Consider the following 27,930-nt stretch of genomic DNA (forward strand, 5'->3'; position numbering starts at 1 on the left):
CGCCTTGGCAGTATGGCGTCCGTGTCTCTGAGCGAGGCGGAGAAGGTGTACATCGTGCACGGCGTGCAGGTAGTTCCAGCACCGGCGCTGGCCGCCGGTCCCCACGGCCCTGCGGCGCGCGGCCGGCACTCGGTTCGCCCGGGAGGAGCGGCGGGTCTGGGTTTACCCTGTGATTCAACAGCTCTGCGACCAGCGTTTGCAGCCTTAAGCCGGCAACGCGGGCGTGTGTAGAACCGGGCAGCGAGCATCCGTTTAGGACTGAATGCGTCCTTGATTGAGGCTTCCGGGTCTACGAGGTTCCCAACCCGCGTAGGAAGCTATGGGCCGCGTCCCTGAGGCTTTAGCGAGGGAGCCCCCGCTCCAGGGCCATCTCTGCAGCCTTGGCGCGTCGCTTTACTGTGGGTGTGCGCTTCTGGTCCGCTTTTCCTCTCCTAGTGGTTGGGAATCATGGGGAGAGAGAAGGCACCGCGGTGAAAGCGCCTTGAAGATATAAATGGCCTTACAAATAAATGGGGAGCGGGGGAGGGAGGTGTTTAAAAAGCGGCTACACAGCCGGTAGCACAGTGTTTACCGTTACCCATTTGCCATTGGACAACTAAGATCCCTAGGGGCAGCTCTAGCTTTTTTAAGATTTTCAGTGCTCACTCTTCAGTCCCAGGTTGTGACAACGCCGGAACCCGAGGTGAAGAAGGCTGGGTCTGGTAGTGAGCTACCGAGGGGAGCCAAGTGCGTCCTTCTGGTGTGTAACCTCCCGGGTTAGAGACGCCTCCCAAACCTCCCCTCAAAGCCTAGGCAGAATCCTGTATGGACCTAATCCTTTTGTGTTTTACTTTTCCCTTTTGGTTCAGTATGGTTAATTTCAGCTCTTCTGGCGTTCCTTTAATGTCAGCCTTTGACTCCTTTCTTATTTCAAAGATGAATATAAAATAACAGCAATGGAATACAAGGTATATGAAGGAGGACCCCAAAAACCCGGAATTTATTCATTAAAAATTGTGTATTTATTCTTACATCTTCATTCACCTTCAGAGTCCTCTCCATTTGGTGCAGTGCACCTCTCCAGACGTTTTCCCACTGCTCAGAACAGTTTTTGGACTCATCAATATTGATGCCTTTTAGTGCTCCTGCCATTTTGTTCACCTTTTCCACATTAGCAAAGAGTTTCCCTTTGAGGACTTTTTTCATCTTGGGAAACAAAAAAAAAGTTGCTCTGACCAAGATCAGGTGAATAGGGAGGGTGAGGCATGGGGGTCACGCGGTTTTTCATCAAAAACTGCTGAACATTCCGTGTGGTGTGGGCTCATAAATCACCCGTCATGAAATGGGCAAATGTAATGAAAGAGTCTTCAAGAAAAATTCACTGAAGCCAAACACAGCCTCTCGCAACAATGCCAGCTGGTATGTTGATACAGATGGGTTTCTAGAACATTCATCTAGCAGGGGAAGCCTGTACTACAAGGACTCACTCTCCAGAATATAATTCTGTTTTTTTTTGGGGGGGTCTCCCCTCATATATCAAGGGGTGCTATAGTTAGTGGAAGCCAAAGAGACTAAGGAATACTGGGGGCTGTAACGCTCTGAAGCCTTCCCCAAGGAGGTGGGATTGTTCTAAATCCGTGTGTCTCTTGTATATATCGACTGGGCTCAGTATTTCATTCATTCTCCCTGGAACTGAGCTAGTCTAGGGGGATAGGAAGTAGCCCGCCTTCTATAGCGCCCATGCTGGAAGGAAAAAGCAGAAATTACAGATCTATTTGTGTGTTTATATATATGATTATACAGAGTCCTGTGAAGCGGGGGGAAAGGCTTGTCTAGTCTGAGAAGTAAGGGGAGGCTTCCCTAAGAAAATAGCGTTTGAACTGAGCCCTCAGCATGACCAACAATTGAATAAGCTTGAGCCTTTCAGAAGGAAAGGATGGTAAGTCCACTCCCTGGGGGAAATGGTAGAAGACCAGGCTGCAGAGGGGACTCTAAGGGTCTTAGAGGCTCGGCCCTGTCTCCTCATGGATTTGGAAGGTAATGATCAACTTGTCTGTACGATACCCTTAAGGCCTGGCCACTGTCCAGCACTTGGGAGGTACTCAGTCACACTGATGGAGCAAAGTAGGCCTTAAAGGGGAAGCAAGTCGGACAGTGATTTCAGCTTTTAAATTCAACCTCTCTCACCAGTAGCATGGACGTATTAGGGCCACAATTGCTCAGCCCTGTGCAATTGACCAAATAAACCTGCTCATAGCTTTATTAATATTGGCCACACATTTGCTGTGTTTACAGAGGAGCAAAACAGAACTTACTCTATTTGAACAAAGGTCAGGATGCAGGTGAGCGAGCCCACTGCAGGATCTCCAGGGACTCTGTTCCAGAGTCACCTAAACTTGTGTCGAGTTGGCTCCCAGGTGCCAGCAGCGCGCCCTGAGCAATGCCCAGCGGGAATCCTGTTCTCATCATTTGGTGTTTTACTTTTCATCCTTGGTCCTATTTGGTCAGTTTCGGCTTCTATCATCCCTTGCCCTATTAGCCTTGATTTCTGGGACGTTTCATCTTGGTTTGGTGGGAGTTAGAAGCAGTCGAAAGTAACCTCAGAGTGTGTGTTGAGGATTCAGTTGCTAGTTATGTTAACCAACAGGCTGACTCTAGCGCAAAAAAAAAAAAAAAAAAAGTGTATGAGAAGGCTCTAAGTGTGTCTTCAGGAATTCAAGGGCAGTTAGACCTTCAGGCTCTCCCTTGCTTGTCTCTGCTGCTTTTTATACCTTTGCTGTATTCTCTTCTCTCTCTTGGCTTTGTTTCTCAGGCCTCGCGGTAGAAAGGCTGGGGTTACAGCTCCCTTGGATGAGAAACCAGCCCTTCTAGTTCACTTCTAGACTCATTGCTGGGCAGAATCATTAGGCGCAGACATGGCCACTGGGGAACGAGGTGCACCTGAGAGAGAGAGCAATTTATGGACAGGAGCCTGAATCGTTTTGGGTTCTGGCAGAAAATGGGAGCTAGTTGAGGTAATTCGGGAGACTTTTATGATGGGACTCTTTTTAATAGTATGGGCGGGTTTCAGGAGGCCACCAAGAGATGGCGAAGAGCGAGACTAGCAACCACAGGGCGTAGCCACCACATCTAGGGCGACAGGGCCCAGGGAGCCGATGGCGTTGCCAGATGCCAGCAATTGCTGGCACCACGGAGGGAGAGCAGCCTACAGGAGTCGTGGTCTTGGGTAGATGTAGGCAGGTAGGCACTGTCAGAAACGTGGCCCCAGGTCAGGGGTGTGTGCGTGGTGGGGGCCACTTTGTTCTGGTACCTTCCATTGGCCAAACTCAAGCTGAAGCCAGCAAAGGGAGCCCAGGTGAAGCAGTCTGGAGGGAGTCGGCCTGGTGCACAGATTAGGGCAGGGGAGGGTGGAGGACAGACCTGGGGAGGCGGGGGAGGGCAAATGGAAAGGCTGGTGAATCAGTATTTTAGGGTGTGATTTAACCGGTTTCTTCTAAGTCCCCTCTCAGCCTTCGACGGCTGAGGTGTCCCACTTTTGTTAGGTCCATGTTCCGTCGTAGGTCCGTATTCCGCAGCAGTTCGTTACCCCACTAAGAAGCCTGGTCCCGTCCAGGCCGTCCTGTTGAGTTTTTCTCGGCACTTGAAGGGAAGTGTTGCTCAGCTGTTCGTTTCCGTTTCTCTTCTGTGGACCCAGCTTCGCCTGTAAGCACTGTTGCAGGAGCAGCGCAGAAGCAGGAGAATGGGGCCGAGCCCTGTCTTCAGCCGTGAGACTGAGCCATCAGGACTCAGCTGCTCAGCCCGGCTGTGCAGGACACTTGATTTTGAGCCCTGTGCCATTTCCGTTTAGGGACCCATGGCACAAAAAGGGCTCACCCGGGCACTTTGCAAGGTGAACGGAATCACACAGCCTTTCAAAGGCAGGAGGGGCCGCTCAGCAGGCTCGGAGAGTGAAAAGGGGGCAACAGCAGGGTGTGCCCACTGTGTCAGCCTGGGCCTGCAGGCGGGACCGTCGAGCCCCCTTTCCCTAGCGGGTTGTGTTCCCGTAGGGCAGACGTCCTGGTCTCATTTCGCTACCAAGCCCCGAGGCACTGGACACGGCAAAGCAGTGCAGTGCGATGCGGGGGTGCCGTCACCCCAGAGACTCGCTTGAGTCTGAAACCCTCCCAGGTGCGTTGCGTTAGTAGAGCTGACTCGTCAGCTTGTGCCAGGACGTGACAGGACTGGGTTGCCTGCGAAAAGCAGCTCTGGGCTGAGTCCTGTGTCCTTCCACAGTCACAAACAGGAGATCCCGGTGCCTCAACACAGTGTCCTCATCGGTGACCTCTCTCCGGGGGTGTTTTGGAGGGTGCCGTGAACGAATCCCTGCCCCTGGAGCAGGCGAAGGGAGCTGCTGACGGGGCTCCCAACGGGCTACAGCGGCCGACAGGTCCCCTGAAGCGATGTAGGGCTTTCGGATTGTCCTGTAACTCTCTCAGGTCGAGGTTGTTCCTGCTTTTGAGATGAAGAGACGGGCTCAGAGCTGTTGAGGAACTGGCTCCGGGTCACAGAGCTGGCGTGTGACAGCCAAGAATTAAATATAGATTGGAGGTGACCCCACACATGGCACCCAGCTGGCAGGGGTGCTGTGATCACAGGGGTAACAACCTAAAAGTCACCGGGAGCCATCCCAGTGGCAGAAGCCCTTAGTCCGGAAAGGTGCCTTTGTCCCCTGCCGAGGGCAGGGCTCTGCTCACTGGTGCCATCCATCAGCAGTTGGCATCTGTGTTGATTTTTAAACAAAGCTCGCAGGTCTGGGCAGTCCCTGTTTATAAGCGTTCACACGTGGACAGACCCCTTGCTCCCGAGTCCTGCAGGCTAAAGAAAACCGGTGGGCGTCAGGCTGTGCGCCAGGCCAGGCAGGTTTGGGCGATGTCCTGACCTTTATGCATCCAGTCATTCATGGACTAGTGTATTTTGTTTTTGGTTTGTTTTGCTCCTATTCTTCTGAGTGCTTTTTTTTCCTATTAAAAAAAAAAGTTGTAGTTGATGTATCTTTTAAGAGGAAAATTTGTAGCTTTTTGTTGATCTCTCCTTGTTGCTTGAGCCTTTCCCAGGGGGCAGAGAGTGATTGGAAGGCTGCTAAGGCAAGATCTGGGGAGGCCCAGTTGTTTGTCTCCTCTCCCACCCCTTCCTGGAACAAGTAAGTGAGCTGTCACCACGCATGGGTGTGACGTGATCTTTCCAGAGCCAGTGGTGTTTTAAAGTAGCAATTGGAAGCCCTGTGCCCTGTGGTCTCCTTGCTTTCAGGGCCGTTGGGCGATTGTCAGGCCCAGCTGGCGCAGCGGCCCATTCATCCTCTGAGGGAGGCCTGAGCCGCCTGCTCCTGCTCAGTGAGGAGACCCTTCGGATGCAGGGGGTCCCAGGGGATTGTGGTGAAGAACTCTGGCTGGGCATTCACGTGCCACTTACTGGCCGTGTGACCCTGGGCCAGCCACTTAGCATCTGTCAACCCATTTCCCTTCTCCTTTTTTTTTCTTAAAAAGATTTTATTTATTTATTTTTAGAGAGAGGGGAAGGGAGGAAGAAAGAGAGGGAGAGAAACATCACTGCGTGGTTGTCTCTCATGTGCCCCCTGTGGGGACCTGGCCTGCAACCCAGGCCTGTGCCCTGGCTGGGAATTGAACTGGCAACCCTTTGGTGTGCAGGCTGGCGCTCAGTCGACTGAGCCACACCAGCCAGGGCTGAACCTATTTTGCTATTTGTATGACAGATTAAATAGTTACCCATATCGCAGTGCCTCTAGAACATTATCTAATATATAATAAGTGCACATTAAATCATAGTTACTATTAATTTTCACAAATAATTGTGCCTATTTTGATGTAAAGATCTGTAGAATTAGAGCAACACCTATGGGGCCATTTAATTCAATCTCCACCATTTACAAATGAGGAAACTCGTCAGTAGGGGAAGGGACTGGTCCCACCTGGGACAAGCAGTGAGTGGCGGGACCAGGCCTGGAGCCCATGCCCGGTGCTCCCAGCGACTGCTTGCCCCGACCCGTGCCTGCAGCCCGGGAAGGGCTCCTTGTACACAGTGTTTCTGGGCGCCTGGGGGATGGGCAAACGGGGGAGTCAGGGAGTAGCCTAGAAAGCCTTCCGGTTCTGGGGATGGGGTTGTGAAGAGACAGCTACAAAGTGTTGAGCTCTGCCAGGAGGCTCATTCTCCCTGATTTGAAATTCCTCTCTCCCAGACTGAAGGTAGGGGCCGCCTTCAGGGGAGGGACGCGGGAGTGGGGCGCTCGCAGAGGGGCTTCTGTGTCTCCCCCTCGCCGGGTTGAGAGGGCGAGAGCTGGCACACACACATGGCACGCGGGGGTGGTTGGCGCTGTGTCGTGGGGGCAGGCAGCGTCTTGCTTTTTTGTATTTTAATTTCTCAAAATTAAAAATTCAGTCCCACGCAATCGGCCCGGTGGTTTAAAGGTAAGTTTCTGACAGTTAACACACTGCAGGCCAGTGTTTCTAACGCTCGAGGGGCATTAACCCCCTTGAGAGTCTGATGATTCTAATGATTCTTTTTCTGAAAACAAAACAAAACAAAAAACTTTCAAAAGCTGTTTGCAAAGAACGAGGAAGATCTCTGAGCCGATGGGGAGTGACGTCCCATTCATATATATGCAAGGTGTTAAAAAGAAGCAAAGTGTAAGCGTGTCTGTAGTGGGCCACCCTTCTGCAGGAAGAGGGTGTTTACAGTATCCATGCGGCTGCTCATTTGTGCAAAGAAAATACAGAAAATGTGACCCAGGAACTAAAGGGATTGGTTCCCTGCCTGGTGTGGGTGGGAAAGGGGAGGGGGGCGGACTTTCCTGATAGCCTTGACCTCGGGGCTGTGAGAATAAATGCATAGTTAAAGCGAACCAGGGGGCGGGGGACCCAGCCTGGGGCACAGACTGGAACAAATGAACAACAGCCACAGCGGAGGACGGGGGACAGGGGAGACCACTGAAAAACAGTATTTTGAATAGGTACCAGGTGGCTAACGGCAAAAGGAACTCTGTACAAATACTAGACCCGAGTAGTAAATGTGTTTCTCCCAGGGCTCTGGGTTAGCCATCCTTAGGCTACTTTTTCTTTCTTTTTTTTTTTTTTTTTTTACTAAGATTTAACAAACACCTAAATATATTGTAGATAAGGGAAGCCGGGGCTCTCCCTGAGAGAGAGGTTATAAATAAATAAGGAAGGTCAGAACCAACTACCAGTACGAACACGTAGCTCTTTAACTGATACGTGGGGAGATAGAGAAGTAACTGCGGATGTGTGCACGTGGGTTTGTGACCCTCCCCGTGTCCCATTCTGTCCGCCGAGAAGCCCTAGAAGCAGGGACACCCCCATAGCACTGAACCTGCTTATCGCCCAGAGCCGGGTTTGTCTCCAAAATAAAAGGACGCAGGGCTCCTTGGGGAACGGGCCGATCCCAGTGCCGGGACGGGGAAAACAAGAGGTTGGGAAGGCTTGTGCTGTAGGAAAAATAAAGAAGTCCTGAAAAAAGATCGGAGGCGAGTTGAAAGGACACAGGAACCCACCCAAAGGAGCTCCCGTGGCTAACGTCAACTCTGAAGCGACTCGATAAATAATGGTAGCATTGGATCATAGCCACAGCACAAAACAGACACCTCAGCGTTGCGCTGATATCAGGAAACAGTGGAAGAAGTTAAACAGGGATGAGGGACAAGGCTGTACAGAAACCCACCTTTGGCCTCGGGGGTTGGCAGATGCGGTAGATGCACTGAGAAAAGAAGACGCGCTGCCTGTTTCTTTAGGGGACTCAAAAGGAGTGAATGGGCTCGGGGGTCTGTTGCTGGTTTGGGGGCACGGCCTCAGGCTTGTGGTGGCTGTCTAGGAGGACCTCCGCGTGGATGGCCGGAGCTGCGAGGACTACCGGGGCATCGAAGTGGAAACCGACGTCGTGTCCAACACCAGTGGGTCCGCCAGGGTCAGGCTGGTGAGTGCGGGGCGCAGTCCGGCGCCCAGGCGGAGGGACCGACGGGCCGGAGGGGGCTGGCGGTGGCCCCGCCAGGCTTTGCAGCACCGATTTTTCGGGGGGAAATCCAAGACCCAGGCCGAATGCTGGGTGGGGGTCTGTCTAGGTCTGAAGACCCCTCGTCTTCTCAAAGGGCTGCTTTCCAAGTCCCAGCGCTGCCCTTCAGAGAGTCCCCAGGGTTTGCATCTGACAGAGGAAAGAGGTGGCCAGGGGCCTGGCTGTCCCCTGGAGTGAGGACCCATCTCTCGTTTGCCTGCAGGGTCACACGGACATCTTGGTGGGAGTGAAGGCCGAGATGGGGACACCGAAGCTGGAGAAACCCAATGAAGGCTACTTGGAGTTTTTCGTTGACTGGTCAGTACTGTACAGATGCTTTTTAAAGAAAAATGATGTAAAAGACGAAGGTTCCCAGAGTGACCCTCTGGTCTCCCGTTGAGCCCACTTTTATTTTGTGTTGAAGCCTCCTCCCGCCAGCCCGCAGGTGTTCACTGAGTCCCCGCTACATGCCAGACACCAAGGCCCATGGTGGGGGCGTTGGGCCGAGCGCTGCCCTCGTCCCCTCAGCCGGCCCTCGCTGGGCCCCGCTTCCCCGCCTGGAAAGGGAGGGTGTGTGCCAGGCGGCCCGGCACGTGGTGATTGCTAGAGTCCAGTGAGATGGTGGATGCTTTGAAAAATACTACACGCAGACGATAAGGATCATTTGGTCTAAAATGCCCTGTTTTCCTTTCTGCTCTGGCTTTGCAGAAAACTTCTCATGACTTGTTGGCAGAGCAAGGGCTGGGGCCGGCTGGCCAGGCGGCCTGACAGCCGAGGGGGTGGCAGCTGGGCAGGCCGTGGGGGCACTGGAAGAGCAGAGCCCGCACGGCGGGCGGTGTGGCCAGCCGGCCCGAAGCCGGCCGCCTCCTCAGCCAGCAGTGTGACCGCGGGCTAGTCGCTCAGTTTCTCTGTGCCTGCATTTCTTTATCTAAACATGGGGAGAATAATACTGTTGTGATGCTAAGGAGGTGAGAATGTGAAGGTAGAGCCCTGAGAATAACTATCTCCAGTGGGCTTTTGGGTAAATGTTCTTTCTCTCCCTCTTGTTACCTCCCTTTTCTGGGCAGTGGGGCTTTTGGGGGAGGTGCGGGGTTGCTGACCCAGCCTCATCTTCTGTCTGTAGCTTCATTTCCAGCCGGAGGGTGATAGCGGGCCTTCTTGCAGTAGGTAAGGATCTCTGTTGGCCGATGTTAGGTGCAGGTGTATATCATTGATACGGTACTGGGGGTCTCCGAGACCACCCCCACATTCAGAAATTTGCTGGAAGTACTCACAGGACTAGCATATAATTGTACCCGCAACTAAGATTTATAACAGCAACAAAAATGCAGCAACGCATGTCCATGGTGATTCTGAAAGAAAACCCACTAGAGACTTGGCACACAAGATATTTTGGGGCGCTGGTCACGTAGCACCCACTGCTTAACACACCACAGCACCGGGCTCCTGGAAGGAAAGCAGGTGTTCAGCATAAACCACGTATTCACAGCAGCGATCTGGGCACAGCAGTCACAGTTTGCTGTTGCCTGAGGACGCCCTGGGCTGAGGGCCATCCTCCTACAGAGAGCAGCCTGGGCCCCCCTTTTCTACTCAGGTGCTAATCTGCGTGTGTTCAGTAAGTTACAGTTGCCCAGCTGCCCCTTCCAAACAGAGGTTCATCGCGCAGGCTGTCAGTGAGAGACGTGAGGTCCGAGCGGGGAGTGACTCTCCTAGGGTCTCCCCGACTCCGGGCCTTTGCTCCTTCTGCTTCGTGCAGCCTGGGGAGGGACATTGTGCTTCGAGGCCCCAGAACATATCCACGTCCACCTTTTGGGCCGGCTTTCCCTCTGGCGCATCCCTGCTCCTGCGCTGGTCCCAGAGCAGTTCCCCCTCCTGGTTCTTCATAGTTGTGCGCTGTGCAGCGGAGTCGGCCCGTTCTCCTTCTCCACGCCCGAGAGCGACTTGTTCAGGCTCCCAGCTCACCCTGCTGCTGCTCTTGGAGGAAGAGGGCTGCCTCTCCTGTCCCAGACCTGCCCCCTTCGGTGCGGTAAACAGCCACAGAGGGACAGGCCCCGTGCGTGGGGAACTGCCATTCGCTTTCCCATTCTCCCTCTTCACTGTCTTCTACCTCTTCATCTTAGACCAGAGACGGCCACCCAGGCCCACGAAGACGTTTGGTACAGGAGGCCCATCTCACTGTGGCTCTGTGGCTGAATGGGACTTGAGGTTTGCCTGCTGCTCTTGTCCCTCCCTTGCCCCGCTTTAAAGGGACGGTGGCTCTAGGTTGAGAGGAGCCTCTGAGCTGCCTTTCCCAAGGGCTGGCTTCTGGGACCACGCCCCTGTCCTGGCTGAGAGTGGCTGCTGGTCTCTCCCCGCTTTTGTGAACTTCAGGAGCGCCCCTCCAGGCCTAGAAGCTCCAGGTCCCAGGGAGTCCTGAATCTCTTTCTCAAGGTTGATTGTCTGAAGGTGGCACGCAGGAGCGTCTTTAAGTGGCTCAGTCAGTGTGATCCGCCCAGCAAGTGGAATTACCGTGAGAGGTTCACAAAACCCCATGTTCCCACAGGGAAGGGAGAGGTTCTCAACTGCCACTGGCTGCGACCTTTCTCAGAACCTCATGGGAGTCTGCAAGGAGCACCTGTAAACTGCATAAGCAGAGAAGCCCTTCATTCTCCTCCAGGGACCAGGGGTGTCTTTGGGCACCTGTGGACGTGCCCGGCAATAAAGGGGCTGCCTTCCTTTCCCCGGGCCCTGGGAGGAGGGCCTCTGCTGGAGAGCTCAGGGCGGAGACAGCTCTTACCCAGCAGGAGGGAAGCATTTGGGTCGGGGAGTGGGGAGGCCCCCCTACCAGTCCGAGTCCAGCTTGGCTTAACCACTTTATTTATCAGCTGCTTCCAGGTTTTAATTATTTGAATTCCTGGAGGTAGTGAAATGAAATGCTTTTCTGCCAACTTATTCTACTTCAATGTATCTGCTTGGAACAGTGCATGGAGCCTGAGGTAAGCACTGTCCCCCGCAGCTGCACTGAGCCTGACCGCCTGCCTGGCACCCGCTCCCCCCGCCCCCCTGCCATTGGAGCAGCGAAGCTCAGGGTCCCTGAGCTCTGCTAGCACTTTCCCTCAGCTGGGAGCAGACTCAGACCTTCTGACCTCTGTCTTGTGTATTTGTTAGTTGTTGCTTGAAAATAGGCCATTTTAAATAAGAGCTTTGAAACGTTAGGCGACAATGGTTTCTGTGTGAAGCCCAGAAAAAGGTAAGGATGGAACGAGCTGCTGTATCACTCTGGGCTGCCCCTAGGTGACGGTCAGTCAGGTCGCCTCTCAGCTGTCTGACCTCACGTCGATGGCTTCAGGGGCTGTGGTGTAGCCTCTCCGAGAGGCTTCGGTTTGTAATTGGGGGAGTTGAGCACATGGCTCATTCATAGGCAGTTCGGGGTACTCAACACTTGTCACTTCCCTTTGGGACTGAACTACTTTTCAGTGTCATCACTCATGCTTTACATTAATACTGAACCATCAGCTTTGAGCCCTGAATTGGTGGGTGGAGCCATGTGATCTGTTCTGTACCTGCTTTACTGCCACCTGAAGGGGGCGCTGTTCTTGGCTGGAGGCCAGGGTGGGGCGAGCTGAGCAGAGCCTGCAGAGGCCACTCAAGGCTGGCCACACTCAGAAAGGCTCCAGAGCTGCTAGCTCTTCCGGCACCTGCAAACAAAAGCTTAAGTGACAATCTCAGAATGTTGCTAGTGTTCCTAACGCACTTATGGGGACACTTCGGGAGGCTCAGAAAGGAGCACGAGTCGGAGGCATTGGGACCTGTCTCGGGGCTGGGTGACAGCGGGAGGGGTCCTGTGTCAGCCCTGGCCCAGGTGCCCACTAGAGCGCTTTTTCTGCCATGGGCCTGGCCTGGCCTGGCTGCAGGCTCTGCCATGGGTGACGGGCTAGATTGATTGTAAGGGAAGCCACAATGGGCCTAGTGTCTAAAGTCCTGCTGCAGGTAGACGTGGCCTTGATCTCAGCCTCCCCCAGTTAAACCGGAGAGCACTGTGCCAGGCCGGAGGAGCGATTGGAGGCGGTGAGTCAGGAGGGGCGGAGAACTGGGATGGGCGCCGGTGGGGGGGGCGGGTAAGAGTGGATCCAGCTCAGTAAGCTATTTCCCAGAAGCCCTGGAAGAATGGATCTTCCCGAAGGATCTGAATTGGTTTGTGCACCTGTAAAAATACGAAGCACTTGGTTTTATGCTAAAAAAATCTAAGTGTACACCCTCCCCTACATCTGCTGTGCCGCCTGTGAGCAGGGCGCTGGGATTACCAGCCTGTGTTTCTCTCTGTTTAAACTTGGCGCCTAATAAAGAAGCTTTTTATTTAGGGTTCCCTTGGTCTGCATTCCTTGACTCCCACGTTTGTGGTCCCCCAATAACTCCCGAGACGAGAGCCCCTATCCATTACTGGGAGGCATAAGACAGGCCCAAGGAAAGCTGACCTGGCCAGTGTTAGGCTGCAAGCCAAACGTGCCGGATCGCATGCTGGGGAGAGTCCGGCAAAGCCTAGCAGACGAGGGCTAGGCCGCCTGGGTTAGCATCTCACTCCCCGGCCGCCAGTCGTGTGACCTTGGGCAAGTTACACAACCTTTCTGTGACTCAGTGCCATCGTCTAAAACAGGGTTGATGACAACACCTCCTCTAGGGTTTTTGGGAGAATTAAAAGAGTTAATACATCTAAGTGCCCAGAATGGTGTCCAGCACATGGTAAACATTCCCAAAAAGTTGTTGAGTTCTCCTTCCTTGTAAAGTGAGAGAGTTGGACCGTCTGAGGTCTCCCTGGGTTGTCCTGAGGACACAGCCTGCCTGCAAGACTTTTGTTTCACTGATGGAGGCTTTAATTAAAGATGAATTAAAATGCCTTCAGACCGGGCCTGGAAGCTTGCCCGTCTCCATCACTCCCTGTTAAATACACATGGCCCTTTGTTCAGATGCAGGTAGTTACCTGGCGGGCCCCTGCGAGCACTTGCTTTTAGTCCTCTGGGGAGGGCCTCTGTGGCCTACATTTTTGACACCTCTGTCAGAAAGGCCCCTTGTGCTATGTAAGCGTCCCCAGTGATGATGAGGGGCCCTCATTTCTCTGTTGCAGCCCTTCTCTTCATCCTTCGGCAGAATACGGGGCTCTGGCTTGTCTCGTGACACCCAAAGCCCTGAACCCCACCCCCTACCCTGAACAAGTTCCTTCTTTCCAGCCTCCTCCCTGGAGTCGCTCCTGAGCCAGGGCGCCATCCAGATGTAGGAGCTTCTGGTGGTCCCGTCCACCTCCAAACATCGTTCTCTGCCTATCCACTGGCCATACCAAAAGAACGATGTGTTTAAGAAAAGAAAAAGAAACTTCTAAAATGGGAAAAAATTCCACTTTAAATTAGCCCAGTGTCCAAAAAAAAAACCCCAAAACCCAAACCAATTGCACGTAGTTTTGTCAGTAGATCAATTCAGCCCGTTGGACCTGGGGGGCCCGGTAAGCCATCCCTCGGGGCCGGGAAGGCGTTAGTGCCGCGCTCCCCGAGTAGTGAGTCCACCCCCAGGAGGATGCGACCCACCGAATTGGGGCAGGAAACACTTTAAGTGCAAGCGTCTCGGGCTGGATTTGTCTACACAGGGACCTACAAAGGTATGTTTTAAACACTTAATACTGAGTGCTCAGTGTTTGAGTTAGGAACAGGTTGTGTTTTGCCGACAGTGCAAAATAAACTTGGTCCCTGGTGACTTGATGATTTCACCGTAAATGAACTTTTATTTCATGGCCCAGTGTCTGAGGCCCACGGAGGCCGAGAGAGACCCACAAGGGTGCTACGGCAGTAATGAAGCCTCTCTTGGGGACTTTAAGTCGGGGTTCTGCTGGCTCGTGGTGGTAAGGGGAGGCTATATGATTAGAGAAGCACAGTGGTTACACAACGATGCCCTCAGGTTGTTTAGGATTCGTTTTTATACCTGCATTAGGATGGACTGGGCGATAGGGATGTCTCGCTCTGTTGGCTGAGGTGTCCTTCAGCATCCCACAGGCAGGGCGGGCCCAGGGCCCAGCGCGAGCTTTCACACAGGGTTTGCTTTGCCTGGAGCCCCTGCCCCCTCCCCCTGCCCTGCCTGTGACCAGACCAGCTTCTACACATCTTCAAATTAAAAGTCTCCTGTAACCCTCAGCACTGACTGAGGTGCTCCCTGACCCCCCACTCCTGCTGTTTGCTCATGACACTGCCTCCCACTTCACCGGAAGCCTGGCTGAGGGCCTGCACCCTCCTGGCACAGCGTCTTGGCCGGCGGCATCTGCCACACGGCAGGCCCTTCCACGTGGAGCGGCAGGCACACTGGCGGGCACACAGGCAGGGCCTCTGTGTGACTTTGTCGAGACTGCGCCCCAGCGCTTGGCTTCTTACCTTTCTGGGCCTTACTCATTATGTAAAGTGATCTCTGGAATGTTTACTTATCTCACAGTTATGTGGAGGGTTTTGTTTTCTTAAGCCAAGACCCTCCACAGCTTCCTGTTAAACACTCGAGTAGCACTGAGAGTGGCAAAGGCCAATGTGTCTTCATTCTTTGTTGAGGCAACTGGGCATAAAATTCAAGAGGCCCAAATGGAAAAGGCCTTCTCTTTGAAAAACAGCAAATAAAGTAAAAGAGATAACCTAATATTTAATCAGCTGCAGCCTGTCTCTTTTATTTTCCTGCTTTTCGCTGCAGCGATAAGCTGGAGTTTACAACATAGCTCTGGCACACCGCCATACGCATCTTCTCAAACATTCCAGGGAGATTATTATGCTTATGCTGTGGCTTTTGCTTTGAGAACATCATCGTGCATTCCAAGGCTGTGAAAACCAGGGGTGGTGTATATAATGGAACCCCTCTGTAAGCCAGACTGATTCTACGGGCTTCCCAGCTTCCTGCGCCTGCCAGAGAAGAGTAGTATTAATACTTTGAAGATAAGAGAGTTCATTATTACTGGCCACGGTTCACTGTACCATTGCTCTCTTGTTTCTCTTTGGCTAAAGGCGACTTCTGTTGGGGGTCAGGAGGTCACCCACACTGACAGATCCAGGGCTCGGCGTTCGCCTGGCTCCTCATGTGTGTCTGTCTGGAGGCCGGGAAGGTGGCAGATGCCCTTCTTTCCTCGCTTCAGTGACCCTCCTTCTGGGGCTGGCTCCTCCAGCGTCCAGGGGCAACTGGAATAAAGCCTTGCCGCCCTGCTCTCTGCGTTTGAGAAGACTCACCAGTTTTCCTGTTGCCCTTCTGTGTAGCTCAGCCAACGCCACCCCTGAGTTTGAAGGCCGAGGCGGCGACGACCTTGGCACAGAGATCGCCAACACCCTCTACCGGATATTCCGCAACAAGGGCAGCGTGGACCTGGAGGCCCTCTGCATCAGCCCGCGGGAGCACTGCTGGGTCCTCTACGTGGACGTGCTGGTAGGTGCCGCGCCGCCGGGGGCTGCCTCCCTCCTCAGGCATTTTCCCTCTTCAAGCGGTACCTTCACCTTCCGGGGTGAGATCAGTTGGGAAAAGATCAGTCTCCTGTAACAGTTTTTATTTTTAAGTTAAGTGTAACATATGAATCGTAGCCTACATAGAATGCCATCCTACAATGAAGTTACAAGGAGCCCTGTCACATAGCACCTAAAATCACCCCCCGAGACTGTCAGGGAAGACAAAACAAGAGACGGTGGTGCCAGGCAGAGGCGGTGGTGGAATTTAGACAAGTTGGCACATTCTGCATGGAACGGTGATGCGGTAAAGTGACACAGAGACGTCAAGTAACTAGCCTGAGAGGTCTCAGCTTGGGAGTGGTGGTCTTAGTCCCCAAAGCCAGGCATTGGGCCAAAAAGTGCCAGGGCCTCTTCTTGCCCTCACTAAGCCGTCTTCCCTTGAAAACACCTGGTAGCCCACGGTTTCCTGGGTGGGGGCCTGGAGGCCCCGCCTCCTCCCTCCTGCAGAGTCTGCCCCTACAGGGGGCTCTCTGGTCCCGCCTCCACCCCCACCCCATTTCCTTCCTGGTATTTTCCCTCCCAAATTCTCGTCCCCCTGGTTTTAGGCACTTGGCTTGAACTTCTTTTACAGCTGTGAATAATTTTGCCAGTTGTATGTTCATGAACAGGCTCTTGTTGGGTCTGTTTTGTTCTTTTTTATTAAATTTTATGAACCTTGAGGTCAATGACTACGTCTTTCACTTCAGATGGAGGGCACAAGGTGAGCCATTGACCAGATTCTTTGACAAGCCTAAGGACAGAGCAGATCTTGGGGGCTGATAGTGAACTTCTTGAGGAGGAACAGCCTGGCTGTGTCTAAATGTTGGCCCTGCATGAAGCAGGGTAGGGCTTTCTGGATACTTTTAAAGTAATTCAATAATGGGTGGAACATAGCCAAAAGATAATCAATAGTGGTTACCATTGTCGAGCAGGTGAGGGCTGTTGTGAATGCTGGTGCTAATGGGTAAAAAATCACAAAAGTACAAGTCCGTTGGCTTTCCCGCGTCTGCACTAAGCGGGATGTGCCTAGCAGTGTGACTCCCACCACGCAGGCGGTCGCAGGCCCTGATCTCGGAGCGGCGGGACTGGCCGCGGGCACTCGACGCCTGCCTAGGACAGGGCAGCGCACAGCATGGATGCTGAGCCCCACCCTGTGTCTGAGGACACTGCGTCTGTCCTTCCCACACAAAACAGCCAGACACAAGTGGGAGCATCGCATTTGCCCCTCGGTGACCCCGCCTTGCCCCTGCTCAGATCTGTGAACTCGAGTGCTTTGGTAGGGGGTGGGCCCAGCGATGTCGCGTCCGGAAGCCTGTTCACTCAGTGAAGGCGTTTGCAAAACCAATGAGTGTAGCTCATCGTCTCAGCTCAGAGCCGCCGCCCTTCTGCCACGAGCAGGGACGTGTGCCGAGCGGCAGTGTCCCCGGGGTGCGCCCTCTCCCTTCGTCGGCCGGCCTTTTCTTTAAGACCCCTCCGGTTTAGATTCCTTCTCTAGCATATTTTTTAAGGTTTTATTTATTTTGGAAGAAGACATGAGCTTTTGAAGTGCTGTCATCATCAGGAAAGGTTTAATGAATTAGAAAAGCGGTTTTACATACCATTAATGCAATAGTATCAGTTTGCATCCCTCACATAACACACGTCAGTGGGGGCTTCCTCTGCCAGGAAGCAAATGACTGCTTTCTTTCCTGACGGGAATGTGCCTCATGAAGCACGTGAGGTGGGGGATAGGCTTTTTGGCGGGAAGTAGGTTTTTATCCTACATCTAAAAATACACCGAATACATTGAGTCCTTGTTTGAAGCCAGAGGGTGGAAACACAGTCCTGGCGTTGGCATTGACTCTCCTGTGATTCATTTGACCAGCCGGTCTGGGCGGTGCTCAGGCAGAGCCCATCTTTGAAACCGATATTCACTGGACACCCTTCCATGTCCTCAGACTTCTGCAGACACACTTACCTGAAACCTATCACAGTCAGGCTACCCACCCACTTCCAGTATTTTTGTTTCCCCCAGTCAGGTTATCTTACGAGGGTAGAAATTTAACTTCGTGGAAACTTCACTCTTTGCTTTTCCTAGTTCTTTAATGTCATTGGTTTTGATGCCAAGTGGGGTGGCTGTCAGGACCATGTCACTGACAGTGTGCAGGGCTGTCTCATTTGGGTCCCGGGCGGGGTGACGGGGACCAGGACAGGGCGTGTGGCACTGGGCGTGCGAAGGGAAGGGAGGGAGGCGTCCTCTCAGCCGCTGGTGCTGGCTGTGTGCAGAGCGGGGCGCCGCACCCTGCTGTCCGAGGGTAGGGAGGGCGGAGCGGGGAGCAGGGTTTTAGTGGGAGGCAGGTTTTCCGCATGGCAGGCTGCACGTCCTCGCAGTGGGTTTTGGGGGGTTACCTCGTGAAGGGTTCCTGGCCCTCGTTTCAGCATGCATGTCTGGCCTTGGCTCTCCCCCATCAACGAACAAGTCCGAAGCACCAGCAGGATCTGAGGGTTCAACTCAGTTCTGACACCATCCACCCCGAGACAGCTTCAGATTTTACAGGACAAGGGTGCGGACCACGAGGCTGTTACCGGTGCCTCTCACCTCCCGGCTGCACATCAGCGGTCCCCACGCCCTTCTCCTAGGGCTGATGTGCTAGAACAGCTCGCAGAACACAGAGGAGCATTTTACTTTCTAGATCACTGGTTTATTACAAGAGGATGTCGCTCGGGAACGGCCAGGCGGAGGGGACGCGAAGGGCAAGGCACGGGGGAGCACGTGGGCTCCTGTGTCCTCTGCGCATGCGCCACCCTCCCAGCACCTTCTGGACAGCTCCGAACCCTGGCCTTCAGGGTTCTTCTGGAGGCTGTGTTCCATGATTGGCCAGGTCGACTCGATCACTGGCCATTGATGATTGATTCATCCTCCAGCTCCTCTCCCCTCTCTGGATGTCAGGGAGTGGGACCAAAAGCTAGAACAGAACAACTTCATCCAGCACCTGGTTTGCAGACAGCAGAGCCTGGGGAACAGCAGAGTGTCCAGTGGCGGTTTTCTGCCCTGGCCGATCACCAGGACCATTTAGAGACGGGAGCAAAACACAGAGCCCAGGGCCTCGCCCTGAAGTTTTAATGGGCTCCCTGGTGATTCCGGTGCCTGGTCAGGGGTGCTCAGCCGGGGAGCGTGCCACACGCGTCCTCAGCCAGCCTGTGAGGACGACTGGAAAACAACAGGGCAAGTCAGTATTTAAACCCACTTAGCTCACACCTGTCATGTGCTACACACACTTCTAAGGGCCTTGCAAATGCTAACTCATTCAAGCCCTGTGAGGCGGCTGTGATTTTCACCCGCCACGAGACAGAGTGACGCAGTACCACCCAGGTCCTGCCACTCATGGGGAGACGGGGGTCAAGCACAGGCAGCCTGACTCGGGGATCTTGCTGCAGCTCCTTGCTGTGGGCAGTCACATCTGAACCAGAGTGGGGAAGAGTTAGTCCGGCTGCTAGATGACCAAGTGCCAGTCATAAAGCCAGGTGGTCATATAGGCCAGGGGATCATTTTAATGAGCAGTAATTACATGGGCTGTAGGAAAGGCAGGGTCCACATGTGAAGTTGGCTCAGAAAGCGTGAAAGTGGGAATTAGACTTGCCCTGGGCATGAGTGACGTGCATGAGCACGATGGGCCAGGCGCAGCCATGGGCCGTGTGTGGAAGCTGGGAGGCGCAGGCAAGGGCCTGCCTGTCTTCCGCAAATAATCGCCAGGCTCCTTCATGGCAGCCCGTCTGCTGGACAAACCCAACCAGGTCTGGCCTCAGGAGGTCACAGGTCTGATGAAAAGGAGACAGAGTCTAAGCAAAAACACGAAATACGCGACTTTTCTTTCCACCTGGGACTTCCTCTCCCTTCTTCTTTGATGTAGCCCAGTTGGTTTTATTCCATAAGCTCAAGCCAAGGCTCCAATTAAACGGGGACAAAAGGATGTGTCACCTTCCACTTAATAATGTGCCCTAAGCTTCCCTGCTGAATGACCGCAGATACGCAGTTGGCACTTCTGCTCATAGGCAAAAAATAGTATAAAAGACATTCATTTTTATCGTAGTAACTGTAAAGTGTGGAGTGCTGCCTGCTCAGCAGCAGGTGCGCGTGGGTGGTGCTACGCAGCAGGAAACTACACTTGCACACGAGAGCCTGGCAGAGCTGCGGCGTCTGCGGCCGCTGTTTCTACTTGCTCAGAAGCTGTGCGCACGTTAGCAAGGATGAGAGTCCCGCATGCGGTGCAACTGGGAGCTGTTTGGGGACAGTAAAGGTGATTGGTTCCTCCTTCAGTGCAGGCGCTTCTGGCTCTCGGAGACCCACCCGACAAAGGCCTAAGTGTCAGTACCACAGCCACAGCCACGTGTGGCCTCGCATGTGTGACCCTTGTGAACACAGCCATGACAAGGCAGTGCTTGCAGCGAGAGGTGGACACTGTCCGAGAGCCAGGAGCGCAGCCAGGAGTACTTGCCTGTGCTTTCTAGACACTTGGTCAGCATTTCTTGGGAACCAGTAGCCTTTGATTGGGATAAGACTTAAGCAAGACATGACGCTTGCCTGTTCTTCCCTGCTCACTCCCTGTCTCCCTTAGCTGCTGGAATGTGGAGGAAATCTGTTCGACACCATCTCCATTGCTGTAAAGGCCGCTCTCTTCAATACAAGGTGAGTCTTCCCGGAAGCAGCCCCACGGCCCGTGGCGAACTGCAGGGCCATGTAACGGAGCCGAGGCGATTTCTCCTGAGGTTCTAGGTGGAGATAGTGAGGGGCTTAGTGTTGAAAATGACAGTATTTACCGTGAGGCCCCAGAAAACAGAGATTTCATCAGTTAAAACTAAATCTGCATATATTTCTGTACTTATTTTTTATATTGTTATTTCCAAACATGTACCATGCAGACAAATATCAGAAAACTACAGAGAAGCAAAAAGAGTAGAAACCAACTGCAGGTCAGCTGTCCAAATACTGTTCCTGGTCAAAGCCCCATGGGGGCAGGGGACCTGCCTGTTCTGCACGCAGCTCTACCCCCAGCGCCATGGATGGTGCCCAGCACGAAGCAGGTGCCCACGCAGTGCTTGACTGGGCATGGGAATGTCCTAAGAGCAGGGTCGCAGCCCATTCTTCGGTGTAAGTTAGGAGCGGGACATGCTTTTTGCCTCTGAGGTTCAGCTTCCCAGACAGGCTGCAGCAAGGGACGAGGCACCAGCCTTTTCTGGAGTTGGCGTTTCCTCAGGCTATTTGCCTCACTCTGTGCAGCAGGTTCTTTGAGGAAAGTGTGCGGCATTCGAGAATAAACTTGTGGCCCTGGCAGGGTAGCTCAGCTGGTTAGAGCATCATCGCAGCACGCCACGGTTGCGGGTCCAGTCCCCAGTCAGGGTGCACACAGGAAGCGACCAGTGAAGGCATGAATAAGTGGAACAACACAGTGATGTCTCTCTCTCCCCCTCCCCCTCTAAAAGCAATAAAAGTTAAAAAAAGAAAAGAAAAGAAACAGGTGAGGTGTTCATTCCACAAGAGAGCTTACGTTACGGTCGTGGGGATCCTGGGGACTGGGAAATGGGGGGTGAAGCTGCCAGGGGCGCAGCCTGAGGAAATACCTGGGTAAGTGACCAAGGAGATGATCCCAGGAATGCTCATGGCAGCTTCGTAGTGGTAAGAAATTGGGGGCAACGCAGCGCCCCAGCATCGCGGGTTGAAAGCGACACAGCAGCAATTTTAGACATTTGTTCATATGGAAAACCAGCCACTAAATACAGTCTTCTTAGCCTGTTCTGTGTGTGTTTTGTTGTATTTTACTTTTGCTGATTCTTATATTTAATGTCTGGTGATAAGACACACATATATATATATCCCAAAACGGTCACAGTGACAATTTTCCAGTGCTCATATTATAGATGATGATTTTAACATTTATCAGTATTTTAGAGTTTTTCCCTGGTGAATTTGGACTGCTGCATAACTTAAAACACAACAAACAAAAACAAAAATAAATGTGGGTCAGAAGTTGCGCGTGGAATACTTGCCGAGAGTGACAGCTGCAGAGTCCTCACCCAGAGCCGGGCCATGGGACCCCTGGCCGAGACGGTCGGCGCCTGGCGCTGGCGGCTGCTGTGGGGCCCGTGTGCCAGATGCCGCCGCAGCAGCAGCCCGGGCCCGGCCGGCGCTATTGGAGAAGAAGGGACGTTGCCATCTGTTGCACCTCAGGCCTCAGAAATCACCCCCATCTGCCAGCCGGTTTCCGTGGGCACCAGGGCAGACAGAGCAGAACCTGCCGAGGCTGTTGGGCGAGCAGGTCCGGGGATGTCGGGCAGATGTGCAGCAGGACAATAGAGCCCAGCTGCCGGGGTTGGGGAGGGCGCCTTCACGGGCACAGCCGTAGACTCATCCTCAGAACAAGGGCAGCCCTGCAGGCAGCCAGGAACGGGGACTCTGCAAGGCCCTGGGGCCCCTGGCCGTGGGGGGGCCTTGTGTGCAGTGGGGTCCTTTCCAAGGGCAGAGGCAGGGCTCCAGATGGCGTGCTCTGGCCCTTCTATGAAGCGCGTTGCGGCCGGCGGGTTGGGAAGGTGCCTGTGTGCGTGCGTGCTCAGCGCTGGCGCTTATTTTTTAACAAACAAAACTTCAGACTGGCTCCCTGATCTGTTCAGACGAGATCTTGCTTAGTACTTACCCCCTGGGGGGCCCTGACACAGAGACTCAGCCAGGGCGGGCCCCTTGTGGACATTTTCTGGCTGCAGCTCACCTTCTCTGGTTGTTGGCTTGTGTAGGGAGGGGCAACGGGGCCGAATCATATGAGGGGGTCCCCCACAAAAACCCCAGAATTTATTTATAAAATATATTGTGTATTCTTACATGTGTAAACTTTGGTCATTTTCAGAGTCCTCTCCATTTGATGCGCTACACCTATCTAGATTTTTTTTTTTCCATTGCTCAAAACAGTCTTGGAAGTCGTTGATTTTGATGCCTTTTCGTGCTTCTGCTGTTTTTTTGTTTCACCTCTTCCACATCAGCAAAATATTTCCCTTTGAGGACTTTTTTCATTCAGGAAACAAAAAACGTCACTTGGAGTGAGATTGGGTGAATAGAGAGGGTGAGGCACGGGGGTCAAAAACTGCCGAACACCCAGTGTGGCGTGGACAGGGGCACAGATAAATCATCCATCGTGAAATGGGCAAACATGTTGAAAAGAGTCTTAAAAAAAAATTCACTAAAGCTGAACGCAGCCTCTCACAAAAACGCCAGCTGGTACGCTGATACAGATGGGTTCCTAGAACACTCACCTAGCAGGGGAAGCCTGTGCCATAAGGAGCCCACTTTCCAGAAGATAATTCCAGGTTTTTTGGGGGTCCCCCCCCCCCCCGTAGAGGGGTTTTGTTGGAGGAACAGGGGAAACCTCCAACGCTGTTTGCATTGCAGACACCTGTTCCTGGCTCCTCCGCCCTAGACTGGAATGAATTGACTTGACGGGTTAAGTGTATTTTCCAGCACCCAGCTGAAGAAACAGCATTGCCCGCCCCCAGGGTCCCTCCCAGCCTGTACTCCCATGCAGCCACTGGCCTCGCTGAGGATAGCCACAGCCCTAAAGCAATAGATTGGTTTTGTACTTGACGGAAGTGGAGTCACACACTGCTTCCTCTTCCGTGACTGCCTCATTCACCGAACACTAGGTTTTGAGACGCCTCCATTGTGCCCTGGAGTCATAGCCAGCTTTCCGTTGTGTGCTGTTCCGTGTGTGAATATGCCGCATTTTATTTATCCCGTCTGCCGTTGATGGGTATTGGAGTAGTCGCCAGTAGGGGGCTGTTCAGGTAATGCTGGACATCAGCATTTTTGCGCATGTCTTTTGTGCACATGTTTATGCATTTCCATTGGACAAGGGTGAGAATTCTGCATCAGAGGGTATGGCCGCGTTCAGTTTTAGATCCTGCAGAACAGTTTTCCAACGTGCTTTTATGAAATGACATTCACACCAGCAGTGTATAAGAGTGCATTTATGAATTGGTACCCACTGGGTTGCTCCACATCTTTGCCAACGGTTGGAATTTTCTTTTTTTTTTTTTTTTGTCTTTTTACTATTAGCTATTTTGGTGAGTGTGCCGTGGTATCACATTGCAGTTTTAATTTGCATTTCCCTGGTGAATATTTAAATTGAGTACCTCTCTGTGTGTTTATTAGATACATGAATATTCTCTTCTGTGAAGTCTCTGACCAAGTCTTCTGCCCATTTTTCAGTTGGGTTGTCTGGCTTTCTCTTACAGTTAGTAGGAAGTCTTTATGTTATACATCATTTTATACACATACAGGCAAATTTTTTTTTTCACTCTGGATGATCTTTCAGTTTCTAAATGATGCCTTTTGATGAATAGAGTTCATCATCTCAATATATAGTATATTGTATTACATTGCGTGTATGTACTTTAATTACAATATAATTGAATCTATCATTTTCCCCCCTTCGTGGTAAGCTCTATGTCCTGTTTATGAAATCTTTGTCTACTCCAAGGTCATGAAGATGATCTTAGTTTTTCTTCTGAAAGCTTTGTTGTTTTATCTTTTACCTTTACATCTGCAGTCCATTTGGTATGGATTTTTGTGTTTGGTGTGAGGTAGGGATCAAGATTCATTTTGGATATTGGATTGACCCAGCATTATTTTTATCTACTTATTTATTTGTTTATTTTTTATTATTATTTATCCTCATCCGAGAACATTTTTTCATTGCTTTTAAAGAGAGAGGAAGGGGAAGAGAGAAACATTGATGTGAGAGAGAAGCATCAGTTGGTTGCTTTCCATACTTGCCCAGACTGGGGATGGGCACCCAGACCAGGGGTTGTATGCGTCCGGATGGAGTGTTACCCACAGCCAGACCAAGGATCGAACCCATAACCTAGGCACGTGCCCTGACTAGGAATTGAACCTAAACCTTTCGTTTACTGGACAGTGCTCTAACCAACTGAGCCACACTGGCCAGGGCCCAAGTGTTATTTTTAATAGGACCTCCTTTGCTCCCCGCACTGCAGTGTTGCCTGTGTGTTTTGACGGGAAAGACGGAGTACTGGCCCAGCATGACAGTGACTCGCGAGACACAGGCACTCCAACCTCTGTTCCCAGTCTCAAGAAAAAGAACTTACCTTTCAGTAAGATGGAATTTTAATTGTGCTTTTGCTTCCAGGATACCAAGAGTTCGTGTTCTGGAGGATGAAGAGGGCTCAAAGGACATTGAACTGTCTGATGACCCTTATGACAGCATCCGGCTAAGTGTGGAAAATGTCCCCTGCATCGTCACCCTTTGCAAGGTATGAACTTGTATCTGACGGTTTTGTCTTCCTGGTGGGCCTCTTTCAACCCTAACCCATTGAGGTCCCTTGATGGGTTGAAAAGTTATCATTTCACAAACTGTGTAGAGGACTTCAACCTGAGTCCAATGGTTGGTCCTCTTAGAGGCCATTACCAGGAGGCGCTCTCTCTTTTCTTCATAATTGGGAGATGTGACGGGGTCCCGGGAGCACAGCGGGTCCATAGTCATAGTAGCCAGAGTTTGTTAAGCTCCTTCCACATCCCAGGCATTTCACCGGAACACCCTGTAGGCATACTTCCTTTCACTTCCTCAGCTCTGCGGGATCTAGGCTGGCCGCATAGTAATAAGGTGGTTGCAATGCCAAGACTGTCCCCTCTGTGGGCCCCACTGTCCACACCTACGAAATGAGGGGGTCGGAGTGGACCCCGGTGTCTAACAGGCCAAGTGTGGTTTTCACGTGAGCACAGCGGCCTGCGGATGCCGACGTGTAGCCGGCTCTGCCCAAGGCTGTGCAAACGCCTGTGCTGGTGGAGGTTGGCCCTGATGCCACACAGGATTCGTTATTTCAAAATCAGACTGAATGCGTCAGGTTTAATGCCGCAGAACTCACTTGGTTAACCTGGGGTATGCTGAAGTTTGGGACTGACCAAGGCCACCTGCTCTTGACTCGTTCTTGAGCATGTCTCTCAGCATGTGCTCTGTTGATCTCCTCTTCGTCAGCTGTGAGACGTCCATGTGGCTTCACAGATGAATTTCTCCTGGTGTCCCTCTGTTGGAGACTCTTGGTGGCCTCTGACTTGGCTGGTATCTGAGTGGTAATTCCAGCTCCCCCACCCTGGCGCGCTCTGTCACGCGGCTCACACAGTGGCCTGCAATACGTTGGCTGAACACTGTGTCAAATATTTCCCATGTGAGCAGAATCTAAAACTCTTGATCTTGAATGGGCCGCGCGGGTTCTTTACGGGTACAGATGTTCTCGCAGGGGGCTGTCAAGGGCGGGGACCCGGGAGCTGTCTCACCGCCTGCACGTGTGCTCTGCTCTCCCGACGGCAGATCGGCTGTCGGCACGTGGTGGACGCTACGCTCCAGGAGGAGGCCTGCTCCCTGGCCAGCTTGCTGGTGTCCGTGACCAGCAAGGGAGTCGTGACCTGTGTGAGGAAAGTGGGGAAGGGCAGCCTGGACCCGGAGAGTATCTTCGAGATGATGGAGGTGAGTCCCCGGTGCGGGGACTGGACCCTGGCGGGGGCGCCCACTGCCTCCTGCCCCCTCGGTCGGTCCCGCCACCGGGGTTCTCCTGTGCACGCCCTGGACGTAGAGTGGGAGCTTGGAGGGCGGCTGGGGTCAGCGGGAGGTCTGCCGACTCAGCCCGGGGTGGTGGCCGGGGCCTGGGGGGAAGGAACCTGCCCGCAGCAGTTTTATCCTCTCCCTCTCCGATCCCAAGTGCCTGCCCACCTTTCTGAATGACAGCGTGAACTGATGATAGGGAGAGGAGAGTCTCTTGTAACTTCAAAATCCCAAGTTTTTGTGGTTGGATGAGGGGGCTGACGTCAGCGAAGGCGGAGCCAGGGGCCGAAGGCTAGCCGTCCCCCCACAGCAGGCTTTCAGCGGAGATGAGGGGGTGGCGGGCGGCCCTCCGACAGCCTGCGGGTGCATGTTCCTGCGGCCCCTCCGCCCTCCCCACCCCCTGCTGTCTGCAGGGCTCCTCCCAGCTGCCCTGGGCTCCCTGGGGACGCGCCTGCCCTCCTCACCGGCCCAGCATCCCCTCTGTGGCAGGGGCCAGGTCCTGCTCCCCTGCGTCTTCCTAGACCTTCCTGGCTCCCGCCCCCGCCCCCGCCCCCTCGACTTCGCAGAGGTCTCTGAGGACTTTGACACTGACCGACTGACCGCCTGGCTGGCTGAACTGCCGGGAACACAGCTGGACTCAGGCGGGGTTTTTGTTGTTGAGTTGGTTTTTGTTTTTGTTTTTGTTCTTTTTTAGAGAAGGGGGGAAGGGAGGGAGAGAGGGAGAGAAACATTGATGTGTGACCAAAACTTCAGTCGGTTGCCTCACACACGTGCCCCAACAGGGAACCTGACCCGCAACCCAGGCATGTGCCCTGACCGGGAATCGAACTGGTGACCTTTCGGTTGGCAGGCTGGCGCTCAGTCCACGGGGCCACACCAGCCAGGGCCAGGTGATTTCTGTTTCCGATAAGCACTGTAACAGGTCACAACACTGGTCCGTAGGTCGTTGCTCCCCAGCAAGCACGGTGCCACCTGCACTCTTCCCCCGTCCCTGCAAACAGCGACTTCTCACTGAAGAGTCTGAGCCCTTGACGCCTTTCCTTTTTAATTGTCTCACTTGAAAGCAAAAGTGGGTGGTACATATGGGGTCAAGGACACCAAAGACCCTTATCCAGGTATTGATTTTGGTCTCATCTGAGCAGTTCTGCTTAGAGACCTGCTGGCAGGTGAGTCAGACACTGCTGGTTGGGACGCGCCCTCAGCGCCACTGTGCATCCTCAGACAGGCTCTGCCCACTCTGTGGACCCTCTGTGCCCTCCTGCCACCGTTCATGGCTGTGACCAAGTCCAGATTTGGTTGACAGTTTTGCTGCTGTTGTCCCAGCAGCAGGAATGCTGAGCGTGAGCTGAAGGCTGAGCTGCTTGGTGCCTGGGGGCCGGGGTGGCTGTCTTGTTTTGATTTATTTAGGACGAAGGTTTTTCCTTAATGTAACTGTTACACGGTTGGGGGTTGGAGTTTGTGTTTGTACTGATTTCTTGAACTAACTAAAGAAGGGGCCTGCGAGGCAGATGGAACGGGCAGGTACTGGCATGGCAGGCTGGCAGACAGGGAAGCCCCTCCTGGGGAGAGCGCGTGGGCCTCACGGTGCTGCCTTGCGCCCTCTCTGTCCTGCAGACCAGCAAGCGCGTGGGCAAGGTGCTGCACGCCTCCCTGCAGAGCGTCCTCCACAAGGAAGAGAGCCTGGGGCCCAAGCGACCGAAAGTCGGCTTCCTGGGCTGATTCGCATGCCGACCCTGGTCAACGGAGCGTTGGCCTTCACTTTTCCGTGGAAGCCGGTGTGTGTATATATTTTTCTTAGCTGTTACGAACTCAAAGCAACATTTGTACGTGTGAAATTAAAAGTCTAT

At 53.2% G+C, this 27,930-nt stretch overlaps 1 protein-coding gene across 1 annotated transcript; it reads left to right on the forward strand.

Moving 5' to 3' along the window:
• On the forward strand, nucleotides 1-27,930 carry EXOSC7 (exosome component 7). Its single transcript, XM_054594558.1, has 8 exons — nucleotides 1-69; nucleotides 7,858-7,959; nucleotides 8,258-8,352; nucleotides 15,282-15,447; nucleotides 20,099-20,169; nucleotides 24,674-24,797; nucleotides 25,853-26,008; nucleotides 27,698-27,930. The coding sequence occupies exons 1-8, from the start codon at nucleotides 13-15 to the stop codon at nucleotides 27,800-27,802; spliced, it is 876 nt and encodes a 291-aa protein (XP_054450533.1). The 5' UTR covers nucleotides 1-12; the 3' UTR covers nucleotides 27,803-27,930.

The sequence above is a fragment of the Pteronotus mesoamericanus genome, unplaced genomic scaffold, assembly GCF_021234165.1.
Source record: "Pteronotus mesoamericanus isolate MK-2021 breed Mesoamerican mustached bat unplaced genomic scaffold, CSHL_Meso_final scaffold_533, whole genome shotgun sequence".
NCBI lineage: Eukaryota > Metazoa > Chordata > Mammalia > Chiroptera > Mormoopidae > Pteronotus > Pteronotus mesoamericanus.

Bases quoted from the DNA above. Each gene is read 5' to 3' on its own strand.
- EXOSC7 (XM_054594558.1), top strand. From the start codon at position 13: ATGGCGTCCGTGTCTCTGAGCGAGGCGGAGAAGGTGTACATCGTGCAC. The intron at 7,960-8,257 runs GTGAGTGCGGGG...GTTTGCCTGCAG, and splicing joins GGTCCGCCAGGGTCAGGCTG to GGTCACACGGACATCTTGGT. The intron at 26,009-27,697 runs GTGAGTCCCCGG...TCTGTCCTGCAG, and splicing joins GTATCTTCGAGATGATGGAG to ACCAGCAAGCGCGTGGGCAA.